This window comes from Patagioenas fasciata, chromosome 5 (assembly GCF_037038585.1).
Source record: "Patagioenas fasciata isolate bPatFas1 chromosome 5, bPatFas1.hap1, whole genome shotgun sequence".
Lineage (NCBI taxonomy): Eukaryota > Metazoa > Chordata > Aves > Columbiformes > Columbidae > Patagioenas > Patagioenas fasciata.
Window position 1 is genome coordinate 16,448,795 of NC_092524.1, and position 27,570 is coordinate 16,476,364.

Sequence of the window (27,570 nt, forward strand, 5' to 3'; positions counted from 1 at the left end):
GAAAACTGCCTTTAAATTCCTAAAACCCACCCCACACTGAAGAATCACCACCGTATTAGACAGAAACATCACCATGGGGAAGAGCAGGGGGTGAGTGAATGAGCACAAACAACAGCCTTCCTTAAAAAAATATCTATTTGAAAGTAGTTAGATAATCTTTGACTTTTGAAACTGCTGAACCAGTCAGTTCTATCTCATGTTCAGCATCACACTATTAAACTAAGTCCAAAGTTTCTGTGGTTACTATCAGAGGAAGTGAGCTAATTTCCCCTGAGAACTGGCTACACTGACCAGATGTCTTTAGCCAGCTACTCCCCAGATTGAGCAGGAGCAGCACATGCGATGCCTTCTCTGTTACCATGGAGATGGGTTTTCCCATCCACTCCGCAGCCGGGCACACAGCAGCTACCAGCTGTTGTCTCGACTCGTTCTCCATCAGACTGAGGAAATAAAGTGGGAGAGGTAGGGCTGAGCTTCTCCCAGCCCTGCACCTCATCAACTTTAACCACAGTGCCCAACCCTCAATCTCCTCAGCTGCCGCTTGGGCTCGTTGCTATTGTTTAAAGTGCCTTGTGGCGCTTCCTCCACTGGTTTTACAGACTTGTAATAGGTCAGCGGCAGCACACAGCCGCTTGATAGAACATGTTCGATTGCTGGGCTGGAAACTTGAGGCTTCCCCAACTCACACTTCTGGCCCAACACTCCCATCCAAATGGTTTTATGAGCTTAAACCTAAATCTCCAGCAGTAACCCATTTCAGGTGCCTGACATTATTCTCGCTCCATACTTTCAAAGAAAAACTCTGTGGATTAATGGCTCCCTATCCTTCCTGCAAGGCTGGTTAATGCCTTCAATTCCCATTGCTTTTTAACTCCTGTGGAACTTTAATCTGTGTCTGACCATGCTGATGAGCTGCAGAGAAACAGTGCTGGTTAGGATTTTCATTCTTGCGTTTTCTTTTTGAATGCAGCCAAGTTCAAATGTCTAATTATAACATTGCAGAGTTAATGATCAATTTAACAAAGGCTTTAGGGTATCTTTGAAGTCATAACAACAAGCCAAAGGGGAGTTTAAAACGTTAACTGCACAGGGAGCCTACATAGAGAGCTTTCTTAGGATTATCTCTCTCACTTAACAACAAAGTTGAGTCATTTCAGAATACTTCCAGCAACCCCATGCCTTGATCTGGTTGCCACATAGCACAGAGCTCTAGCTAGTGTTTATTTTATAGTTCTGAGCAGCACCAATCATTACCCTATTAATTCAAGCATGTTTAATTCAATGTCCTTCAACTACTCAGTCATGCCTATTTGTAACTTTCAAGCAACTACAAAAAGGTACAGCTTGTCACCACATGTATACCTAACAGGCGCTAATCACTAAGGTTAGATATACAATGTAAGTAGGGTACATACTAAGACAGCTACAAGTGATGGTCAGTTAAATGTATGCTATGTGGTCTTTGCTCCTTCTGCTTAAGGCTCACTTTTTTCCGCTTATCACAGAGGCTGAATTTGCTTTCAAATGTATGTAGCTCCTGCTGATGTCAGTGAGCTATAAATACACATCAGAGGACACACTCTGACCTGTTTACTTTTTAATCTGACATATGTAGCCACTCATATTCTGTATATATTATGCACCATAGCGATACTGAATCAGCACATCCAGAAATAACAATAAGGGCATGCTCAGCCTGGAGCAGCACACAGAGAAAGCAGTTGGGCTCCTCCTCGCTTCCCTTTCACAGCAACCCTGCCAGTCAGCATCACCAGACACATTTTGCAGACGTTTTTCAGTGTACCCGCTCAGGTACTCAGACAAGGGTGAAGGTGTAAGGCATCGACCTGTTGATAAAAGGTTAAGCAAGGAGTTACGAGTTATAGATGCAGGTGGCAGCCATTGCTGGTCCTTCAAAATGAGCTGAGGGGAAGGAAAAAAACAACCAAACGCACACAAAACAGCAGGCTGCCTGCAAGATCTCCAGCAACATTCTCCTTTGCACTATACTGAAGAACAGGGCTGCACTTTTCTCCTGTTTAAAGTTAGAAGTGAGGAAAACCTCCATAGGAAGAAGCAGAGCCAGTCTCTAGAGCTGGGCATTGTAAGAGGAACATTTCACAGGTTTGACCAATCAATTTAAGCCACCCTGTGGCTTGCACAGTGACAGGGCCATAATGAAGAACTTCTAGGCACATAGGTGCTTATATATAGGACATTATCAACAAAGAAAACTCATGTATCTTTTTTTCAAAGTGCTACAGTTATAAACCACAATAATTGTATAGTGACATGCAGGATAAGTAAAAGCTGGATAAACTAGATCAGTGAAAATCAGTGTTTCCTCTCTGAACCAGCCAGTGCAATCAGATTTCCTTTCAGATCTCCTGGGAGATTACATCTCACTACTTGCTTCATTTAAACTCAACTTCCCTAGACCTTATCTATGTGGTAATTTCCACTTCATGGTGAGCTTGTTCATTACATGCAGGTACTGACCCTTATAGCCCTGCCACAGCAAAGAATTACAGATGCTTGAGTCTAGAGATCGTTTAAGCTCTGATAAAATGCAAAGCAATAAAGCGAAAACGGTCAGTCTACATCACGCAAAAGACGCTTTCAATGAATACCCAAGTATAACACTGCTGCAACGAGACCATGAAGCATTTTGTAGGGGGGCATTCACTTGAACTCCAAAGAATGCTAGTCTTTCCAGAGGTGATCACGGCACTGATACTCCACAGAAGTGAAGGGATGATTTTTTGCTTTATTTTTAAAGCAATTTTGCTAGGGAAACAAACAAAAAAATCCCACACAAGCATGATGAAATGGTATTTGGACATTATATCACAACCATCCCTACTATTTTTTTTTCAAAGTGTGCAACACAAACATTATGCTGCAATAACAGTACTAAACTGTATTTTTACTAAAATAAAACTGCATCCAAAAGAGAACAAGGTATCAAATTTGTTTGCTTCTCCATGCTTTAAAAGCATAAGGACTTCATTTAAATCAGAAAAAACAAACTCATTAGCTCTCCTGAGGATGTATAGGACCCTGAAAACAGGAGGTGCATCCCAAGGTACATTATTTTTGGTTGCTACAGCTACACAACAGCTATAAATATGCATTATATCCTGAGACAAAGTCTTCACAAGTGTTTCAGTGGTTAGTAACCTCTATCATCTCTTCCAAAGCAATATAAGCTCTAGGAGCAAAATTTGCACAGCTGTAAAGAAAGCTGGATTCTTTAAGCATAAACTCTGCCAGAGAAATTGTGGTGACAGGACATCTGTCAACTGACACTTCTTGATATACATCAGGAAGATTCACCCATACCTTTTAGAGATTTAGAAGCTTATATTTCATTTCAGAAATGCAATTAGGCCTGCATTCATCCCACCTCACTTTCTGCTCTTAGCTGGAAAATCCATGGCTCCATCAATAAATCTGTGCTGGAGAGGGGCACCTCCAGAGAGATGCTGAGACCCTGACTTTAACATCTCAGCCTCAGGTTAGGTGGCATGTGTTCATACTTTAGCCTCAAGAAAAAGTAGCATTCAGGTTCCTGAAAGCTATAAAGTACAAACAAAAAAACCCCACCCAAACAAAAAAAAGATCTTTGCCATACCACAGTGAGGTAAATGCACAGATTTTCTGCCAGATCCAACAGCGGGGATAAAAGAAGTGAGTGCATGCCAGCTCTTCAGTAGGCCATAAAATTCTCATTCTATCAAGTTAGTCTGAGACCAACAAAAGTTTAAACCAATTATTCAGACTGTGAACAACTGCAGCAGCATAGGAGCCACTGCAGTTGACTCTGTCTCCCAGCTCTTACGGTAACAACTCATAGCCAGGGGGACAAGTAGGTTAATTTTTATATCCACTGAAACTATCCACTAAATTCCACAGAAACCAGCTCACTGGTGCCAATTTCTTTTTCAGACAGAACCATCAGTGCAACGCAGCATCTTACAGTTCCTTCTCATCATTTATGCAGCTCAGATTTTAAACACCTAACAAAATTCAGGGAGAAAGACTCTTCATCTTTAGGCATTGCGCTTTGCGGTGCAATGCATGTGGAAAAAGCTGCTACTGCTAGCTTGTCACTTCTGGTGCCAATTTATCAAGTGTTTTGTATTTAGCAGATCACAGCGCAAAGTTTTTGGCACAAGAAAGCTCCTTAACGTATTTATCTGATGGCAAGTCCTCTCACTGTTAAAAATCAAATTATGCCTTCCTCTGTCAAAAAGGAACACTGTAATCACAATCACTGCAGACCCTACAAGTGCAACAGGAGTGGCAAGCAACATGGCAGTATCTCACAAATCCCAAGAGAACCTGCAGTACAAGGCTCTTCTAGCTGCAGCCTCTAACGTTTCCGTCCAGAAGGTTGCAATGTGCAGGTGCTTGAGACAGTATAAACACTATCAAAAGCTGAAATGTCTGTCCAAACATGAATAAGCATCTAGGTTCAACATACATGAGAGGTTAAACAACATCATCATTTCTCTTAACCTTTTCCTTAAATTAATGGTTTGGTTATGTAACCAAATGATGTATTTACTGCCAAATGTGATTTTAAATGCACTTACTAAAAGACATGCACATCGCACTACTATAATTCCCGACTGATCACATCAATTTCTAAAACAGATATGTAACTTTTAGAATCCACCTGTTTTGATTCATCTAACGCCATGTACTACAGAAAGACAGAAATAAAACACGGTATTTAAAGCTTTCCATAACAGTACATTCGTCAACGATGCTTGATCAAAGCGTTTGCTCTGACTGTGCCATATTTGTTTAACTACTACTAGTGCTTATTTTAGCCAATACTAAAGAGTTCTGAAGAACATAACCTGGGCAGATGCCAGAAGACTGTAGCTTTTAAACATAACCTTATACTACTCATAGAGCAAAATCAAGCTCTAACAACATAAGTAAGCAAAACTCTCATGTACGCAAACCTTTCCTGTTTTTTTTCTTTTTCAAAAGATTTAGTGGCAAAACCAGGATTTAAGTAGCTTTCCTTATAAATATTTCAGAAGACAGTAGAGAAATTCATGCATAGCTGTTGCTATTGCAAGTGATATTTGAAGAAATTTAGGAGTTCTACTTTAGTATTTTGATAACCATTAAATTAAGCATTTCACATCGGAGTAGATTTCACTGTCTTCTGTGTGGCTTGTCTTCTTGAGGTCAGGTCTTCTGGTAGGGGTTTGTTTGTTTTTTCATCTGGTGTGTTTATCTCTTTACTAGAATCATATTCCCACACTTGAAAGTGTTTTCCAACCTTATTACATAGCCAGTAATTAATTGCCATAATTTTTCATTTTATAATGGTCATCAATTCTGATACACTGCTTAGAGTAAATATAACAACCTTCTACACTCAACGATCTCCACTGGTCTTAACTGTTCTTTCTGAACTATAGCATTCACTAACAAATGACTGCAGAATAAGAATCACATGTGATTTAAACAAAGCACATTCATAGATAAGAGACTGTTCTGTGGACTTGTACTTAAACTGAAGGGCAAAGATTAAACATTTACAGCAAATGACTAGGTTACAGAGCAGTCTTTTTACATGTTTATTCTGTAGAAATACGTAAACACACTTCTTTACCCCAAATTGGCAGTAATGGTACTCTGAATCAGATAGCAGCAATACTTCTCTAAAACACAAAGCTCCACAAAAGGCCACAACTCAATTTCAAGTTCACTGAAAAAATGTAACAGGTAGGTACCAAACCTGAACCTAACATCCCAGTCATGTGCAGAAAGGGAATAAGCATCTGTAGCTCAGCATTTTAAACTGCAATTGAAACCTTTGTATTTAATAAAGCTTAACAACAGCACTGCAGGCACTGAATTTTGGGCTTACAAATGTATTTTCAGGTCTGATCCATACATATTCACAGTGCAGCTGGCAGGGAAGATCAAGGCAAAATGCAGCTGCAAATGCCACTTTTCATCTGACTTCAAGGTTTGTTTTGTTTCACAGGGTTTCCATTGCTAATAATAAATCTGTCCCTGCCAGCCAAATTAATTACACCAGATGAACACAGATTTAACAGCGCACGACCACTGACCGTTTGAAAGCTCCGGAAGTTGCTCCAAATTTCAGATGGTGACAAACACCTAGGAGACTTCCAGGGACAGTTCCCAACCTGCAGCAGTAGTTACCTGTTGGGCTCCCAAGAGCAACCCCTCTACCCAGCACCTACACCAAGAGCCCTGCAAGCACCAAGCCTGACAGCAGCACTGCAGGGAAGGAAATCAAAACAAATATGACCCATCATTCTTGATAGCAGCCACTGAAAGAAAGATTGTAATGTAGCTGTTCTACATCACCCCACTAGCAGTGTATCTCTCTTTTGCACTCATATTAAAACGATGTTTTGTACAATTCCACTTCACACAGGACTCCTGGCAATACAGGAGTCACAAGCAAGCTCGCAAATATTTTTGTTTCTCCTAGACAAAACCAAATCTCCTCAAACCAGACTGCAAAGAGCAAAGGCCTTCGCAAACATAGTAAATGCCTTCAGCTACTTAAAATACAATGTTTATTTTACTTCAAAGATTTTTAGACTAAATTAATCTAAAGCAAAAAGTCCAAGCAAAAATAGTTTGATGTTTTTTTCTTTTCTTTCCCAACCTCTTAAAACATGCCAGTTGGTCTACACCTACATATCAGAGGCTAATACAAACAAGTGCATCTTTCATAAAATTTATTCCATAAACAGGAGCTAGACCACTGGAGAGATGGAGCAGTTTATTTTAAATGTTTTGGCATCCCTTTTCCCCCGTTTCCGTTTCCCTGCACCTTCCCTTTGATCTGGCCCCACCCCAGGAGTCAGCCGTCTTCCCTTGCCAGGGAGGTGCTGGCACAGCTCAGCTCAGCCAGATGTTTTCAGGGAAGTTTCATTCCCTCCCTGCTACTTGGTCAAGAGACAGGAGAGATACTGCTCCAGGCTGAGCTGCCCCCTCACTGGTTCTGCTCACGCTTTCCAACTTGTGAATTAATACGTAAAATAAGAAGCCAATTCATGGAAGAAAACAAAGGGGCAGTGTATGAGAAAAGGTATCTTATTTATTTGATGGTTCAGACCCCTGTCATGAGCGCTAAGAGGTAGTTTGCTACCTACAAAACAGAGCACAGATCTATGGAAGAGTGTCCTTCAGCACAGCCCCTCTACTGCTTTTATTCTTCAATACTTAAGTCTCCAGATTATGTTTGGGCCTGAAGTGCAAAGGGGCCCTCATGTACAGTCAGCTCCCAGGCACCACAGACAGCATACGAAACAGCAGCAGCAATCACCACAGCACGATCTTGGAAGCTCACAGGAAGCCCAGGGTGGAAATTTGTGAATTTTTCTCTTGTTCAAGGCCAGGCTTGCCTGCTTTCCTCCACAGTCTTCCCCAGCTAGGAGAGCACAGAATACCTACAGGCACATTGCCAGAAAAGCCTGACAGCTATAATGGTACAAGACAAAGCAGACAGCAGTTTGCAAATTTTAATAGCATCTAGTACATTAACTATTATAGTTTTTTCTTTCAAGAACTGACTTTGTCAGGAACATTGAGAATCCGGCTGTAGATGCTAACCTCATTCTCAGTCTTTCCTGCAATCACACCTTATTGTTCCATGGAAATGTTAGCCTTCATTTTATAAAATATTAAAGGAGACTGAAGAATCAGATGTTTCAGAATTGGCTCATGAAATAAAAAGCTATATATTAAACTCAGAGACATATTCAAGCATAGTCATACAACTTCCTGCTTTCCTATTAATTTTCTCATTTTTGAGATGAAAGCAATGAATCTAGTAGTCCATCAGAGTTTAACAAGTGATACAGTTAAAAAAAATATATATCTTGGGAAAAGGTTTGTCTGGTGACATCGGCAGCATTGGTGACTGACCCCTAGGGAAGTGGGACAGTCATACACAGATGGGAAATAGCTGGGAAGGAACTACATGGAAGCACTGAAACATTAGACCCTACCTAGTGGCTGAAAAGTCCAGTGTGAGGTCCAGATGCTGAAGTCTGAATGTGTTAGCATCATTGTTAGGGAACTGATACTAAGTGACAGATAGATTACATTACATAAAGTTCAATCTCTGGCTGCTCACAATGGCTCCTAATTCAAACAAAGGCCTGACAAGCTACTGACAATAAATAAATCAAAGGAAAAAGCACATTGCTTTGAAATTTTAGCCTGACAGCCAGAAACATTACAGTAATCTCATTTATTAAAAGGACTACTTGATTTTGACCTAATACTACTTTACCAAAGCAACTGAAAATCATTGATTTCCTGTGTTATAAATTGAGATGAATAAGAAACTAAGAGATTACAAATAAAAGGCCTTCTTTGTTCTGTATATCACTTCCACTATGCTGGTCACTCAGATGCCATTGTTTTTCCTCCTAGTCCCACGGCACATGAAAGTTATCTCACTGGGAAATAAAACAAAATGAAGAGAGAAACAAAAATCTTTTCTAAGGCTTTTGCTGTTTGTTTTCAGCCTTACATCCAAGACTAAAAATAAACATGAAAACAGTAGCAGTTTCAAAGAATGCCCCGTATTAGTTCAAATTTCATTTTTGTTCCATTCTTTTGGTCCTGAAGCCTCTTGGGATAAAGGTTGGGATTCATATTTATAGAAAAGCAACTGAAAGACACTTTAATTTTAAAAAGTTGACATGCAAGCAAAGCGATACTGTGCATGAAAACCTAGATGCACATTCAGAAAGGCAATGCGTGCCACTCAACTCTAAAAGGGCAGAAGCTCCTCCAAATTTCAATCAACGTTGACTTTCTGTGTTTGAATCCTCCACACGTTGCAAACCGCTGCATTCAGTAATTATTTTAAAGTTCAAACTAGGGAAGGAATGACAGCAGATGCAGTTCCACAGTAAGTGACATCTGCAATTCTTTAAGGAATTATAATACTCAAGACATCCCTATTCAAAGAGGTGACAGAAAAATAGAAACAAAGAAGTATCTGATCGTGTGCTTCATCTTACACTTAAGACACTTTGCAATTTCTTCCTCCACCTCTTACACCTTCGCACAAAAGGTTTCATTGACAGTCCCCATGATCTTGCTCCAATCCTCTGAACTCTCCTTTAACTATTAAGAAAAAAGAAATCCCTATTAGCAACTTCATCAATGCCACACCAAATTTAAGAGTAATAAGAGACAGCTGTTTCAAGGAATAGACAACTCAGAGTGAGGCACCTGCCATCAGAAAAAGTTTCTCCTGGTTGTCTCCTTGTTCTCTTCATAACAAACTGCCACCTAACGCTAGAACTATTTGTGATGCTGTCCTGCATTTCTGCGCCATTCTATGCTCAAAGAGGTATAGCAGCAGAATCTCCCACTTCTCGTCTGCTGTTTTCCAGATGATCACCCTACCAGATATAAGTAGCAATAATCTACACATTTGCAGGAAATCTACAAGAACCATAGTGCTGAGGAGTTCTTATATTGAAAAAAACGTTGAAACCCAGGCCCCTGTTACCTGAATCTACTTAATGGAGATTTAAAGTGCCAGAGGATATTTGTCTGAATTAGCATCGATTCCCCCTCCCTAGCAAAGAGCACAGCAAGACTGCAGTGAGAAAAGGACCAAAAGGAAATGCCTTACCCTGCATACACTAGCTTCTTCTTTCCAAATGAAAGCTAACTGCAGACACCAAATCAGAAGAAATCAGCAATTTAGATAGAGATCACAGAGCTCATTACATAGCTACAAAGATATGATTTGGTTTTAACATCCCTGCACATAAGCTACAAAACAAATGAAGCTGCTGGGAAGTGAAGCCTAACGGTCTCATGTGTTAAACATTCAGAAACCGGAGTTCAGATACTTTCCAAAAAGTGGAATCAGCTCCTGAAAAAGCTTTCTCTTAATGGCTTCACTAGCATTTCAGAACCATGGTTTGTAGACCTTGATGAAGTAAAGATTGACAGACTGCCTGTTTTGGGATTTGTCATTTAACCGAAGGGCAACCATGCAACCCGAAGCACAGCTGAGCTGCTCACCTCTGACTCTCATTGGCGATTAACCTGACACAATCGATTAAAAAAAGAAAAGGAAATTTCATGTTACCGCTACACTACTAAAATGAATTTTCCCAACATTTTAACATGGGTTTCCCAGTTTTGTTACTAAAATATAAAAATAGGTCTTTGTTTACAAACGGTTACTCATTTTGATTACTGCTGCAAAACTTACACTTTCAAGGTCTACAAAATCCCGGATCTATTCCCTCCACCTTACTCACTGCATCACAAATGTACTTGTAAGCGTATACCAGCAGAAACTCTGACTTCAATACAGTCACTATACTGCTCCTAATTTTCCTGCATTTTTTCCTTGCAGATGAGATAGCAACTCACTAAGCTTACTGTTTAGAATTGGAAGTAAGGGAAGAATTCTTTACTTTATATAGATTTTAACTCTGTTCGCTTTAAAAAGGTACATGACTCATAGTAGTTAAATATTTAACTATTTCACTAATGAATTGCATCCTAACATGCAGGTATGATAAGATGTGTCACTATGTCTGAAAAATCCCACTCATATCCAAGCAACTTTTAAAAATTTATATATATATACACACACACACACTAGCAATCTATAAGGTAAGTTGCTATCTCGAGACTAGTCTACACACACAGTTAGTACTGGCATTCTCCATAGAGATATGTGGGGCTTGAGGCTCGGCTGTGTTTTCTTTTCATCAAAACAGTTGCAGTAATTCAAACTCAAATGTGTCTGTTATTGTATTAATAATAATGATGACATAATAGTACAATTATACCCTACGGGACTAGGCTATATTAACGCGTGTAACCACGTGCTGATGATCACTTCCAAGACAGTAGGAGACTGTAGATATTACCACACCCAACTCCTCATTACTGCACTTCTCATTTTGGAGATTACCACCCACAAAGCTGAAAAATGGTAACCCATTGTGGAAGTGCTCTTAGCCCTCTTCAATCTAACCAAATTAGTTGTAACCATCTTTGGTGGTAAACAAAGCCTTCTGGGGCAGCTTGGCGCTGCAGAAGGCTATGGAAGCAAATGCAGTACAATCCAGTTCTGGGCAGAGCACAATCCCCGTCAAGGGGCAGCAGTGAAGAGCAAGCAGATGATGCTTCTTACACTCTTCCAGACAGCCATGCTTCTGCAACCCTTTCTACACCCTGTCTGCTCTAGCAGAGTTTGCACAAAACAGCTTTTGTTTGTAGACAGAGCCTAGCTGCCAGTTCAAGTTCAATAACTGGCTCTGGATTATAGTAGGCATGCCTAGACCTGTAGGACAAAATTAATTTCAGTCAAGTTGGTCTCAGTCAGCTGTCAGGTTGATATCCTGCTGTCCTGCAGCAAAACAGATGCAAAGTAAACATAAAATGCTACTTACTTCATTATTCAGTCAAATCAATACAAGAGAAGCACAGAGCTAAGTATGTAAAATAAGAACCCAAAATCTCAGCTTTCATATTTTAAAAAAATAAAAAAGCTTTCAAGAAACTAAATTAAGAAATAAGACAATAATTTAAATATGTATCTCTTTCCAGTATTCTAATTGCTGAGGCCCATCACTGAACCTGAATGCATGGAACAGGCCAAAGCTGGGACTTCTATAAGTTACGTTCTCTCTTTGCTTCAGTGCCTGGCACGAGGTGACCCACGCTTCCTTCCGCTCACCTTTTCCCCACATCATCCATTTAGGCTGCAAGGTCTGTGAGGGTAGGAACTATCTTTTCGAGCCTGTAGGCCCCCCGCTCTACTAGGCGTTGTACTGGATCTTACAGGCAGGGCCCTTTGAATGGGCTGTAATGTAAACAACAATAATAATAACCTTTCTCAGAAGGAGAGCACGCAAGTCTGCTTGTAAATTGTGTTGCATATAAAGTTTCCATCACACTTTTAACTATCAAAAGCTAACGACTCTTACTCTACAGTTCCACAAACACTTTAAGGCAGTACTTCTGCCAAAAGAAGCAATCTCATCTGGCCAAAAAAAAAAAAAAAAAAAAAGGTTAGTTTGAACCCATCTGGGTTCTCCAAGGCAGTTTGCAACATAGCTGCACAAATGCTTGTGTTGGCACAAGGAATGGAGCAACAGGACTATTTCTTAGCATGGCAGTGCCAGTTTATGCAGGCTGAAACCCATTCTTCAAAGTGCAGCCTGGGTTCTCTGAAGTATTTACCTCACAAAGCCAAGTTAGGGTACAAAAGCTGAGGGTCGCCCAACTTTACTCGCAAAACTGCTAATACCTCCCAAGAATGCTGCAAGGTTAAGTACATTCGTGTTTGTAAGACATTACAGAAGTAAGATTAGCAAATATTTAACTTTCTCTCCTCCCTTTTCCCTGCCCTGGCTACTAAGTATAACTCATTCCAAGTTTCATGTACTAAATCAATGAGTTGGAGCAGTTCCTAGAAGGGAGCTGTCAAGCTCCCGCCTGTGGGCCAGATGGAGGTCAGTCATCAGACGCACCTATTCTGATTTTAAACTGTTCTGCAATGTTGAAGCTGAAACAGCTTCTAAATACCTTTTACCCACCCTACTGCAGGGAACCATGGAACAGTCAGATCACCCCTACAACAGGTGTCCTTTCTCACCTTGATATGAGCAACAGCTGCAGAGGGATAAAGGACAAGTAAATCAAGTCCTTTTGCATGTATTCCACATGTAAACACATCCTCTAAAGCTGACAGAAACAATGAAAAGGAGTGTTTCTGAAAGGTACCTTAATAAGGATGTTAACAGCACGCCGGATGAAAAGAAGGGTCAGCCTCAGTGTCATCAGCATAAGGGAAACCCCAGTGAGGCAGTACATAGCTTGATCTTACAGACTGGGTGTGAAAACAGGCATTTTGGTTATTTCATCAGTTCTTCACAGTCCTGCTGTTTCTGAGAGCTAATGACAATTCTCAATATCATCTTAAAACTACGCGCCTGTTCAATGGGTTCGGTGGAAAAACCCAATGTAAACAATACACTAAGGTACAGGTCCCCGGAATCAATGAACAATTGAAACAGCTGAGATGTGCAGAAGTTTCAGGACATCTGTCCCAATGTTTGGTCCCTAGAGGCAACCTACAGAATTTACTCCAGTGCGCAGCCTTCGATGCTGCTGCAACCACGGCACATGGGCACCCATCCTTGTTTGCAGCCAAGGCACAGGACATGCCAGGAACACGGAACAGAAAATACCGGGTGCAGCAGCTCTCAGGGCTGGCGAGACTTCTCCAGCAGCTCACTACAAACACCAAGATCTAAGTTCTGCAACAAAATTAATTTCTTTTATAAGCACAGAAAGTATAAACGCTCATGCTATGCACTGCTAGCTACTGAATCAACAGCTGTCACAAACTCATCCACAAGACCTTTTTGATTACTGAGATAAAATAGGACTGGGTCCCATATTATAACAGGCACAATCCTAGAAACTCTTTGTGCAAGACAAGTCTAACAGAACAGATGCTTCAGTCATTTTTCATACCATCAAAATAAATCAGATAAAAACAAATTTAAAACATTAAATGTGAGATAAACATAGCTTGTAGTTATTATACATAAATCAAACTTTCGTGCTTCCTAGGCTACCCCAAATACAAGCAAATACTGTTCAAGAAACCTTTCCTATTACACCCCAATCCTGTTAATATTTATGCATACAGGAAGCTCCGCTGAAGTCATGATGACTACTCATATGCACAAAATTAAATATACTGTACAACTGCAATTCTCATGCCATAAAATCTTCACTTACAAATGTAGAATCTAATTTGGTCACCTCTACCCACATTCATTAAAAAAACAGCATATAAGCATAGAAAGTCTTGACTTCCCCCTGCCTCACTAAACCATGGAATAAACTCTCAGTAGGGTGGAGTTGCCAGAGGTTCTATTCCATACAAATGAAATCCAGAGAGAAGTGTTTTTTCAAATAATTGCTAAAAATAGAAACAGGTTCTATATATAGAAAGACACATATGTAAAGAGGCATACATATAAATGCAGTAACAGGGTGATCTCTATAGCTTTTTTTTCCTTCTCTGCGCACAGAGTCAGGTATTTGTCACTTTTTTCATGGTGTGGCAAGTTTCTAACATTTCATTTACCCAGTTCCCTTCCAACAGCAGTCAGTGCTCAGTACTGAGATGTGCCTTCCTACGAAACACAGAAGTCAAGGAATGAAATAATTAAGTTTTTAGCAAATGAACTCATAGAAGCTTACTTTAGAAATTGCCAAGAAAACCACCAAGAAGTCCAGTTGCTCTTGGTTTTTAGCCAGTTAATTTAACCCACTTAACCCAACATCACAAAATGAAATTCCTAATGCATTCAACTTGTTTAATTTCTCTCTACAAACTCCGGGAACCTCCTTTCTTCTTAGACATTGGTGTTCCCAGCTCTTCTGCACTACAATTACACCACACCTCCAGAGTTTATTCCAGTTTTGCCTAGCAAGGGCCACTTAAAGCCATTCGGGGGGCCACCAGCTAGTGACAGCTGGCAAACTCAGACCTGTCTCAGTAGTCTATCATATGTAATCAATTGCAAATAGAACTTCAACAGACTCATCCCATTATCTCCTAGCTGATTCCCCCCGGGAAAACAAGCCAGCAAGCTTCCACTTTAAATCACGAAGCTATTTTTGCCCCTCTTCCTCCTTCCCAACTTCTCCCTTTCTCCCTCTTCGCATCAGTTCACTGCACTGTTTCAGTTTTTCAGCTTTATATCCGTTATGTTATGTCAGCTGTTACATTACGCTTAAAACAATAGACTCCAGCTGGCTGAGGTCAGATGTGAAAACAAGGGCCTAACAAAGCCGTAGACCCTCCAGTTATACTGAAATTGAGATACACACTGAATGTAGCACTTAATGACAAACTACTTTCCAGACATTTGGGCAAAGCATAAAGGAAACACCTGTCACTGCAAGCATTACACACTAATCCAGATAAACCCTAAATTTAAAAATCTTTCTTTTCACTGCTTGGCTCTATATCCACCAGTATTTCACAGTTTTAACTCCCCCCCGCCCCCCCCAATATGGAATTTGTATTACTCTGCTTGTTTACTAAAATATTAAATAGTGAAAAGTTTAAATATTTTCAAAGAAAAATATGTCTACCATGTTTCTTTTAGAGTTTACCAAGCTCTCAGTTTGATATGCATTTATACCTCAGAAAAATTTTAGTCAAACTTTAACCCTTAAGTGTAAAGCTTGACAGAAGTGAACAGACGTAACAGTGAACAAAACATACTTTTTTCAGTGAGGGTATTTTCTTAGATGCACCTTTAAACACAGGTATACTATGTGACTTATGAGAGCAAACACAAGCTCTTGAGAACAGGTGAACTCATAATAACTGGAGCACATATCACTCTATTTTTCACAACGCTGCATGCAACGTAAAAGCAAATTTTTCTGAAAACTGTCACACAACTGTAGTTCATATGTGAGAAGCTGGGAAGTTTGGTCAGTGCAAAAGGACAGCTTGGCACCGTGCTCACGTCGGTCTTTGGGCAGGAGCCCCACGCTGCCAGCGCAGGGGATCACCATGACAGATCATGTAGGCCACCAAGCAGCCAGCAGACGGCACCAGTCTGTCACCACTGGGTCATGCTGGCCTGCAATCTGTCACCAGCTCCACCATGAGCTTCAGGAAGGTCGCTCTTCCCAAAGCCTCTCTTAGTCTTCAGAGTTTGAGCCCCAAGTAATGCTTGCTGCTTCATAGCCATCTCAGCCCAACATACTATGGAGACAAATGCTAAATTCTGGTTCCTTTACACACAGTGACGTAGTTACAGACTTTATTTTAAATGGCAGTGTTCAAGTATGCCACCACAGAACTCCAGGTACAGAAATTCAAAAGAGGAGTACTTGGGTTTTTTTTCACAGTTCTTAGAAAAGGCAGAAATGGAAGTAACCAATTTTCTGCATTCAAGCTTTTCTTTATAGAACACACACTGCAGTGTTGCAGACTAAAATAAGAATTCAAACCCAGAACTTTTGAACCTGCTAGAAGAAATGTATGAAATACATGTAAAAAGAGTTTTCTAACCCATAAAAATCACTTCTTATTCTTATCATATACATCTAAATGTAACTTTTGGTGGTAACTTTAGAGAAGTTCAGCCAAATAAACTTACTGTTTTTTCCCCACTGAATAAGGAAACACCTAAGACAATAGTAAGAGCATACCTGGAAGGACACAACATACTGGAAATGCCTCAGTGTGTTAAACAAGTTTAGTATCTCTTTCTTTCTCCTCCATGCAAACACTTGTTCAATTCATTTCACTGGATGTTTTAATTGTTTTCACTTTTTTCTAAAAGCCATCCAGAAGATGAGAAATTAGGTAGGCCAAAGAACATCAATTTTGAAGCAACAACCACAAAGTGGCCAGAGTTGTCTCTGGTAGCAACATTTCCACAGCCCTTTTCTTCCACCCCTCTCTCCCAGAATTATCTTTGTTGATTACTCGTATAAAATTTCTCAAGCCCGTGTGAAAAACCACCTCTTTATTAGTACTTCACTTTTTCCAAAAGATATTTTTTACCTACTTAGGACAACATCCAAGGTCTGAATCCAGCTGCCCAAACACAGTGTGGTCCAAGGCCGCCCTCTGCAGACCCGGAAGTGAAGCGAGAGCTGTGTTCTACAAGTGTTTGACTTTTAGCACACATTACAACAAAAAACCAGCTCATTTTCCTTTAGTGGTCTTAGCATACCTTCCTTCCATATCACCTCTTTGAACTTTCTTGGCATTCTTTTTCAGCTCAGACTTCATCTACACCAAACAGTAACAACAGGGTGGGTTTATTTGTTTGTTTGTTTTAAGTCCACTTCATTAAATTGGTTCAGCTGTCCCAAACAGACAATCTTATTCCCATTTTTAGAAGCTTCTGATTTGGCTCCCTCAGACCTGTTTACAATGGACATAAAGCAGAATTTAAGCTGGACTAAAAGCATGTTCACACAACCTTCTGAACCAAATCAATTCAATCCCTTTAACATCACATTTACATTAAACACATAATTCTCCTGTACAGACCGAGGGAGTTGACAGGCGATTGCTTTGTGAACAGCTGGAAAAAGTTAAGATGTTACTACCAGCAGCATTTCAAAGCAACGCAGCTGATTTTGCAATGAAGCAGATTAGAAGCACTCACGTTATCTGCCAGCACAGTTCGGCTACAAACATCAGAACCACAGACTGAAGCTCAACGAGAAACACCCAGGTTCAGATTCCGAGGAAGCTCCGTGTTCCAGCTACTAACTGTACTGCCACCTAATTAAAAGGAAGAGGGCGATTTTCGTTTCTGTTCATGTTTCCTGAGCCTTCGAATCACTCACATCTGGCTTTTTACTTTAAAATGTAGAGAAGTTGATTTCAAATGAAAGCTGGGATTCTCAACCTCAGCTGCCAGTGGAATGACAGAGAGGAAATGCTGCAGCAAGTGAGTCCCTGGGCAGGTCAGTCTGCAGTTCCAGCAAAGGAAAAGGACTGAAGAACACAAGTCCAGCATTCACACATCTTCTGCACCAGCTCACTCTTGGGCAGACCAGGGGACACAGCTGAGGCTGCAGAGACAAATTTTTCACTTTCTCAGCTCCAGTTGTTCTTCAGAATCTATAAATTAGATCAGCCTGTACAGCTATCACCAGGCACCCTTTACAAACATTAATCCCCCTTAGTTTTTCCAAGGGATGAAAATGCACCAATGTCCAGATGGTAAGTCTCTGTCTTGGCATTCTTAACCAAGGAAGGTAATCAGAAAAAACAAACGATGGAACCACTTTGAACCATTTGTTTTCTGTGAAGACCATCTTCAGAATCAAAAGCTGTAGGTATTTTTCTTTCTTACAATACTCACAGAACACTCTAGCAAATAAAACTGAAGGCTCACACCAAAAACAAAAATAAAAAATCATAATAATTTTTTAAAAAATCTAGATTTCTTTTAGGCCCAGACTCAGTGCCACTTTCTCTTCACTGTAAGAATAATTTTAATGCCAATAACATAAATGTTAACCACCCAAAACTATTACCTTTTATTTTAATTGATAGTCTATTTCATGTCCAATAACTGCTTAATCTCTTCAGTAAGAAGTACGCTAAAGTAGAAAAGGAACTCAAAACAGAAAGCTGGAAAGAGCTTATACTTTCATTACTTTCATCATAAAAACATACTCTTCCTTTTTTTTTGTTGGAATCAATACTGAAATGAGATTCCTACCAGAAAATAGCTTTTTCAGGCACACTAAATATCCCTTGGTTCAGCAGAATACTTAATCCCCTTGGATCAAGCACTTGGATTTTCTTAGATCATGCTGAGATAACAGCATTCTGCTGTGTTCTGGCACTATAAAATCCTTGCTTATGAAAATAAAAGAAAAATATGGCCTCTCTGGGAACATACATCTCTGAATTACTTTTTTCCGTAGTTTAAATATTGTAGTCTCAAAATCAATTTTTACACAGATATACCACATTCTTTTTATGAGTCATGGCAAAAGCTCTCCCACACCACTGTTTTAAATGGGCCAAGTGTACATATACCCTTCAAAATGATGGTCCTTTCAGAGTCTTGGCTCAGACTCCAGCTCACGCTGGGCAAGTGCCCACGAGTAACTGGAGTCAAAACCCTCCAACAGCACCATCTAGTGAAAAAAGTTAAACACATGCAAATTTAAACAGTTTTCACTGCATTCTGGAAACTAACAAAAGGCCAATTCTCTCCTAATCTCCCATTACAACTGCATTTAGGGATAGCTTTCAGCAAGGGTCTTTGTCTTGTGAAGTGTGGTGACAAGCAGAGAAAGATTCAATAGCTAATTGTAAAACTTTTTGTCTAAAACTGGAACACCACTTAGAACACATATAAACTTTTCCTTGTTTATTTTTCCAATGTTAAGCTTGTATTTTTCTTACTGTTGTGAAAAACCAAAGCATTTTTAAATGCTTTGAAATTACTGATAACGTAAAATCTGGTGTGTAGCTGGTGAGGGGCCTGGAGCACAAGTCTGATGAGGTGAGGGAACTGGGGCTGTTCAGCCTGGAGAAAAGGAGGCTGAGGGGAGACCTTATCACTGTCTACAACTACCTGAAAGGAGGTTGTAGCATCGAGGGTGTTGGTCTGTTCTCCCAAGTAACAAGTGATAGGACAAGAGGAAATGGCCTTAAGTTGTGCCAGGGAAGGTCCAGATTGGACATTAGGAAAAATTTCTTCATCAAAAGGGTTGTCAGGCATTGGAACAGGCTGCCCAGGGAAGTGGAGGAGTCACCATCCCTGGAGGTGTTTAAAAGATGTATCAATGGGGTGCTTAGGGACAAGGTTTTGCAGTGGACTTGGCAGCCTTAAGTTAACAGCTGGATTCTCAAAGGTCATTTCTAACCTAAACGATTCTATGATTTCCTCCTCTGGTAGTGGGAGGTGATATTATAAGACAAGCAGCTCCAGAATAAAAAGGAAAAATATATACATATAATCTCAACCACCTTTTTAGCTTTTATTTTCACATAATACCTTGTATGACTATATTCTTTGAAGAATGAAATTCTTGTTCATGAAAAAGGGCATGCTCAGCTTCCATCTAACTTTCATGTCACCAGTCTCCTCGGTTTTAAAAAGACTATCTGCTGAAGTTATGCAAGTGCTTAGATCTTTCATAGGGTCAGAGCAAATGGCTTTGGCTATGTAGTTGAAACAAAGCAACACAGCTCTTAATTGTGAGTGTTTTCAAGGGTCTTGTCAGAATGATTTTTCAGTCAGGAGAAACAGATTCTGTACTTTTCCCAATGTGCGTCTTCACAACTGGGTTGCAGCAGGGCTTCTGTAACAACAGTAGTTTGCACATAACACACAGGCTTTTTTTTTTTTTCCCCATCTCATTTTCTATATGAATCAGATTTACAGTGCCTATGCAGTAAACTCACCTAATGAGACTTGCTACGTGAGGCTGTTCAGCGCAGCATACCCATGTGCTAACTGAGCACTAACTTCCAGACATTCAGCATGGTAGAATCATTTCTTGAATTTCCAGACCTATGGCTGCCTGGTCAAAGCCTCTCCTCACCCCCGCCAGAATACAAGTCCACAAATCTCAAGTAAGCAAAATTTCAAAACATGGCTCTACACATTTGGTACCACGAACTATCTCAGCCTTATATTTGATTTACTACAAAGCAGAACTCATTTGGAGAGAATTCTACCCTACATAAGAAATTATATCTAAATAAAAGGCAGTCTGCTCTTGGCAAAGGTTCAGTAATTTTCCCGTTGAGAGCGGACAGGGAAAGGTGGACTCAATTTTTTATAGTCTTCAAAAAAAAAAAGAGTTAAAGGTCCCCAAGTGTTACTTTAATCTCACAGAGCATACACTCAGGCAGTCTAACTCAAGTTTCACAGAACAACTTGAGGTCTCATAAACCTCGAATTCCACATGGCCAAAGGTTCCCTCCTTCTCACTGTCCCAGTTAAGCCCAAGTAAAAAACTCTTCTTTCAAGATTCCCATACTCCTCTGGTAGGCTGCTGCTACAGTGCTGCTCCTCCGAGGTTCCTCTCACTCAGAATTAGTTTGTAAATCAACTTGTTTGCCCTTCTTTGCTCACCTACCATGACAATGTTACCTACTTTCATTATCTGGCTCCCAATTAAAACTATTATTGTGGTATAACTAAAAGTTCCTCTCAAACACGACCACTGCAAAGCAGTAGAAAGAGTGTTCTCCTAAGCTTTAATAAGTCTCCTTACATTACCATTGAGTTTGGAAGCTTGCACTGTGCTTCCTCCTGTTTTGTTTTTGAATCCGTGTCTGCTGTTACACTTTATTTTTATTTCTTTCTTTGCATTTTACAGCTTCTCTTCAACCTGTCATCTGTGATTAACACCCCCTTTAAGAATTCAGTTACATTTAATTTTGACAGCTAGTAATAATATATTAGAGTGAATGTAAAATCTTATTTTAAGACAGAATAGGAAATCTTACAGTTTAGATGCTATCATGAAGCAGACTGTGACATTTATTTCTGTGTTGCAAGGTGCCACAACTCCTTTGGAAGTCCCACCAAAACTGGATAGAGCAGAGAGCACACTGGCCCATCTATTGCTTTTGGCCGTAATCCCTTACATTTCTTAAAAATTACCACAGTTAATCCTTTAAGAAAACAATACGCCAACACTGAATAAACAAACAACTGCTGAATTCCCAAGAAACCATGACAGTAGAATTTCAATGCTAAAAATTCACTGCAGTTTTTCTCATGATATAGAAGAGGAACACTGATTCTTACTACTTAGAAAGCAAGATAATACAGCATAGTATGGACGCTCAGTACATACTGGATATTACATATATTGTATATAATCCTGAAAGCATTGCATACATACTATACTGAATGTATTTCACACCTACAGACAATACATACTGCATACAGTATGAACACACAAAATTAGTTCCATGATTTCACAGGGGGAAGAAAAAAAAAAAAAAGAAGAATCACGTCAACGTTAAATCTGTACAAAAAGAAAACCCCAGACTACAAAATGAAAAAAGGTACTGAATGCAGAAATACCAGTATAGACCCTTTCAGCTGGCAACTAACTATAATGTCACACTTATGAGTTGAAATATCTTACAGGTCAAAAATAATATACCAGGCACAAAGATACCTTAAATTTAAATGACACTAAATTTAATACACTATATTCCTATTGCTACGACATTCATGTTAGGTATAAAACCTTAGCATATTGAATAGATAAACTGATGAAATTTATTATAATTGATGGGAGTTTTAAGTGAACTTTTTAATATTAATAATGATATCATACATAACAATGATATTACTACTGCACTGCTACAGGAACTAGTTTGAAAAAGAATTTAAATTTTTAGTTAGCATTTTCTTAATAGAACAACAGCACTTACACAAGTAAAATAATGGTCATTTATTTACAAAGACAGAGAAATCAATGATTTAGCAGGTGGTAGTCCACCACAGTATAACAAATTTATAAATTTGTTGCACATTTAAACTCAGGGTTCTCCAGCTTCACAATTATGGCTCTTCAATGAAATCTAATCCGGCAGGACAGTAACACTGTTAGACCATTTCTTGATAAATATCTGCTGCAGCACTAGTGTACTATAATAAAAGGTAACTATTTTTTTCTCTACTGAAGGGAAAGTGCGTAAGACAGATAGAGCAAGTTGTCTTAACTCCAAAGTCAATGAAAATACATGAATTTTCCACTTGAGAAAGAAAGCTAGATCTGACATCAGCTAAAGGAGAGGTTTCCCACTTACTTTTCACCCCACTATAATCAGGTGTCTGGTCCTCAGTATGGCTGAAAATTTGATTAATCTGAGCAATATGAGACACTTAAGCTTAATTTACAGACTCATTAGGGAAAAGCACAAAAGTCTCTTGTAAATTAAACCATAAGAAACATTCTGATTGTTATTGGCTCAGGAGATGAGAATTTGCACACTAAGAACTAAGGTGTATCAATCACATTAACATCCACATACATACCATCCAAAATAACGTCCCTGTAGCAAGAGCTGCATACTGTTCAATTGTAGAAAGCACGCTGAAGATAAGGCATATCAGCACAATAAGGAAGCTGTAAATAAAAAGAAAATAACATAAAAATAATGCAACGCAGTCTAGTAAGAACCTAGAGAGACGACAGATAATTATGCCATTACAAGTTCTATGTACACACAGATCAGTATTAGGTTATCTTAAAACTCTGCTGTTAACTTTTGAGTCATCTTCCTTCACGCTGGATAGTTGATTTCTCTTTAGACACTGAGTTCTTGGGTTGGACATTATCAAGTGAAAATGCACGATAACAGAACCTTTAGCCTAACCTCTAAGACTTGCTGTTTCCTGGCCTCACAGGAAAACAGCATCCTTGTTCCTTCCCTTTGTAGAAGCCACTGAAGCTGAATCACCACCATGCAACTCCCCAACACACGTCAAATATTTGTCTTTTTGCTGTTCCAAATTCTAACACACTGCAAAGAAAAATTCCAACTAACCAGAAATTCACAGGCTCTGCCCACACTGCCTTTTAACACCAATCCTCAAAAAGGCCCCAGATAAATAAAGACTGACATTTAGCATCTGAAACAAAACCTAGGACTGATTCCATTTTCATAGAAAACAAAATTTCAAAGCAACTATCAGAGAGAGTGGGAATATAAGGGTTTGTTCCCTGGTCCCCCCTGTATGAGGGGTCCTGGTTCCCAGGGTAAGATTCAGGACAGCCAGGGAGTTGCACCAAACTCAGCCCAGTTGCCTGCTTTCCCGAGGAAAAAACCCTCATTAACAGTTTTGGAGATCTATAGGAGGGGCGTGATTTAGTTACTGGATTTTGCAGTGAGTTTCTGTCAAGTGCAAAGGTTTGGTGTTGCTTGTCTCAACAGAACTGTGAAAAATATCCCCAACAACTAAGTCTGCATTTAACAAGGCAATGTTTGAAGTTTTCTTCATTGCTCATGTCATGTTTCAAAAAGAGACACAGACATAAAACTGAACTCAACACAAGAAATACTAAAACAAGACACCAGGGGCTGCGAACTGGCACAGTTCAGCTGAAGTCACCCAGAGCCTTTATCTTTGTTCACATAAGTGAGAACTTAATTACGTCAATATTTTGAAAGGCAAAACACCCAAGAAAACAAAAATGTGTCACAGTTGACATTATAAGCCAGACTGCCCAATGATCGCTTCAAACTATGGCACATGTAAATCAAATGCACACATAGGCAAATGATATTTTAAACGCATTACAGAATCATGGAGAGGAAGTTTGTTGGTAATTAGGTACAAAAATAAAATTAGTAAGCGATAATGAATTGAAGTTCATAGAATATAGATACCCACACATCAACACAAACACACATATGGGAATAAACTTTTACCTAGGTAAAGTATAAATATGTGGGTGTTTCTGATTTCTCTCTAAAATCTTCTCATATTGCCTTGTATCTCTAACTTGGACTATTCTGAAATAAGGTGTGCAGACAAGGCAGGGGAGTGCAAAGATGAACCAGCCATCTGAAACATAACACCAAAGTTCCTCAAGTGTCCAGCCCTTCTATCTGCAATAGTCCCACAATTGCTTAAGACTGATACACGTGACAACACAAACATAAATGGGTTCGGTTACACAGAGGTAGTTAAGGGTCTCTGGATAAAAAGTCCAACATACATAGGAATACCAGTTCAAAGCAAACAATGAGTTGCATAGGATGGTGTAAGCTGCCTGAATACATCCTGAGCAGCAACAATTAATACTTATATCTCTTAATATGAATAGACTTGTTAAAAGTGTAACTCAACCAATACATGAAACCACGAGAGGGCACCAAAGCAAAGCCTATCCCATTTCTGTACTTCTAAACAAACACAACTAAACAGAACCTGATAAAGATTAAAGGTGAAAGTTTGTGTGCCTAAGTGACAGGAAGATAAGCTCAGGGTAAACGTTTGCCAAATGTCTTTGCTTGTTACTATTAGAGGAACTGAGGGCTGACGTAAGAACTGTATCACAAGCTGGTCACCACGCTACCTACTTTCATGGGTTTTCATGCACGTGGACCCATTTCGGTCTTACAAATTTGATTTTTTCACACCCAGAAAAACACTTTAAATTTATTGTTGTGCTCTTCCCAGGATGAAGCATAAGACACCTTCATACCTACATATGCTCATCATCCCAAGTGAAACAAACACATTCAGACAGATATTGCTGCTTCTTGTCCATTTCTTGGGCATTAGAGAGAAGATACCCACAAACCCCAGTAGCATAGCCGTTCCAGCGGAGCACCACAGCTAAGCTCCTAACCCTGTCACACTGGCGTTACTATTTTGCTTCTGAGACTAGATAAATTGCACATAAGGAACAGAGGGTGCAAAATTAAGAGATAAAAAAAAATACGTTGTCCTCCTCTGGCATCATCCTGCTGTTCATTTTCTTTTCACAGGGAAAAATCAAAGGTGCAACCCTGACAACAGAAGATAGAAGTTCAAAGCCCCCAAACTGGTGTATTTTTTCAATACAAACATTACAATTTTCCCATGTCCAAAATAACCTTATCACTTTCCATATCACTTTACCATGATCACTATTACTACTTTTTCCCAAAAAGGTACACACCTTGATAAAGATGCTAAGCATGTAAACTGTTCATCCAACCAGTTAATATTATACAAACTAATGGGCAACTGAAACCAACCTTACAAGATGCAGCATTAGACAAATTCCTAGTAGATGGATGTGTTGGCCCTACTTTAATCAGCCACGTAATTCCCGATAGCTAAGTTAAGAGAGGTTCATTTCAGACAAACTAAGGCTCACCTATGTGTCAAAGATCTGTTGTCAGTAGAAAGACATCGGACACCTTCAGGGAGCAAATTATATCCATGTGAAACAAGTTAACAGGCAAAATGTTTAGTTATTTCAACTGCTGAGTGGGTGAAGGCTCTAAACAATGACATTTAAATTAAGAAAACTGAATGTAGGCTATCCAGTGTACACACTGATCCCAAAACACTTATTAGACTTCACAGAACAGTCATTTACTCTTAACTGGGTTGTAGTCAAGCTGCTATACTGCAATGTAACAAGTGAAAAAGCATGTTACTTAGCCAGCCTTGCTTCTCTGCCTCACAGTAAAAAATTACAAATACCTTAGCTCCCATATAAAATCACACTGGGACTTAGAGATCTAAGATGTACAAATGGTTTAACCAGCAGCATCAGCCACTCTGGAACACATTCCTAAGCATACAGGCCCATACTGATTTCACCAGTTGTATATCGCATAGCGGAACAAACATTCACTGCTTTGTCTGCCCTAACAACTCCAGTATAATACCTTTTTTTCCACTAAAGGAGAGACAGACAGCAGAACACTGGAATTTCTTTAACTCTAGCAGTTGGAAAAGGCTTGATTTCTTGGAAAGCACCGATTTTTTTTCTCCTGAGACCAATTTCTTGTTTACACTCTATGCACAAATGTGACCATCTTCAAGAAAGGAAGCAGAGCAGCCGAGAGTTCAGGTTTTCATCAGCTCTGATCTCTTAGATTGTGGGGCCAAGCAAGCACTAGAGATGAGGCGATAGCGTGTGAAGTCTTTCACATTGCTGTACCAGGTTCCAAAGCAGCATCTGCCCGCACTAGATAAATTGCGGATACTGCATTGGTAGACACACTCAAGAATACTCAGCTTTGTAGTTAACTCATATCTAACAGTGCTATATTTCTTTTTAACAGTAAGAATTTTGCAAGTATCTGATCATTTCTGCACTTCTGGATGTGAAACCCTGAAACCACTAGTAAAGCAGCGTAGACACTGGCACAAAGCAGCAATGTTTTCCTTCACAGACTCTGTTTTCAGCAGACTATCACAAGGTGACCCATGTCCTCTCAGCCAGCACTGCTTTACCAGAAGCCAGTTTCTTTTCAGCTTTTCAGCTCAGTTGTTACAGGAGCTGCACACCTGGCAGAGTCATACCCAATAGTGAGGCTGCCTCAGTGCACACAAAACACACCAGCGTGCAGACCCCAGTAACACTTGGAGCTTCCGTACATCTGAGCCTGTAGATACACTTGAGATGCCTGCCTATGCTATACCAACCAGTAAAGAGAAAAGCATATATACAGACACAGGTGTATACAGAGTTACACAAGACATGTAACAAAACATGTAACAAATAATAAAATTTGGCTTACTCTGTGAAGTCAGTCAGATGAGTTACATACTTTCTTTCTCAAACAGGCTTGATATGTCAGAGCATTTCCAGGAAAGAAGCATACAGGTAAACATGACCAGCTAGTATATGCAATATATTTAGCAATATATAGGAAATATAGGAAATATATTAAGAGCTAAAGGTGGACTTAATGGTTTCATACTATTCTAGGATATATTTTGACTTTCAGAAGAGATCCAGACTTAGGGCTTTTCCACTGACCTCAGTGGCAGCTGCAGAAACCTGACACACCACAGGTAGCTATGAGTACTTTGCAGCCTCCAGTCCCGAGCTACTGCTTTTTTTCTGTATTTAACAATTGTTTTAGAACATTCACATGTCTTTTTTGTGGCTTGAAACAAGTGTGGAATGATCAAAGGAACAATTAACCACTTACTGAGAGATAACAATGCTCATTTAGTAAATGTCACAGGTAGGAGAACTGATAAAGTTTTATAAAATACGTCCAGTGATACGACCAGGAACATTTAAAAAAAAAAAAAAAGGGTGCATGAGACAAGCTGGAAGTACCTGGAAGTACTTACTCACCAGATTAATATAGCCTCATGCACACATAGCCATCATTATCAAAACCAGTGTTAAGATGTGGGTAGATTTTATTCCTTTTTGCAGTGTTTCTTATATACTGTAAGTGGGAGTCTTTCCGTGAAGCTGGAAAAGGTTGGCATTAGGTCCTAAATTAAGCTGAACCCTCAAAAAACATTTAAAATATGA

The 27,570-nt window shown here is 39.6% G+C and overlaps 1 protein-coding gene across 10 annotated transcripts in view; it reads right to left on the reverse strand.

The window, feature by feature from the left end:
• KCNQ1 (potassium voltage-gated channel subfamily Q member 1) overlaps positions 1–27,570 on the reverse strand; it is a 404,259-nt gene that overhangs the window by 281,941 nt on the left and 94,748 nt on the right. For 8 of the 10 annotated variants that reach the window (XM_071808985.1, XM_065839685.2, XM_065839683.2 and 5 more), the window contains exon 2: positions 22,602–22,692. In XM_071808985.1, the coding sequence (XP_071665086.1) occupies positions 22,602–22,692 (91 nt within the window). Of the gene's footprint in view, positions 1–3,634; positions 3,810–9,047; positions 9,154–9,670; positions 9,845–22,601; positions 22,693–27,570 lie in introns of those variants that run through there. The other 2 variants (XM_071808987.1, XM_071808986.1) reach the window with 2 other exon arrangements.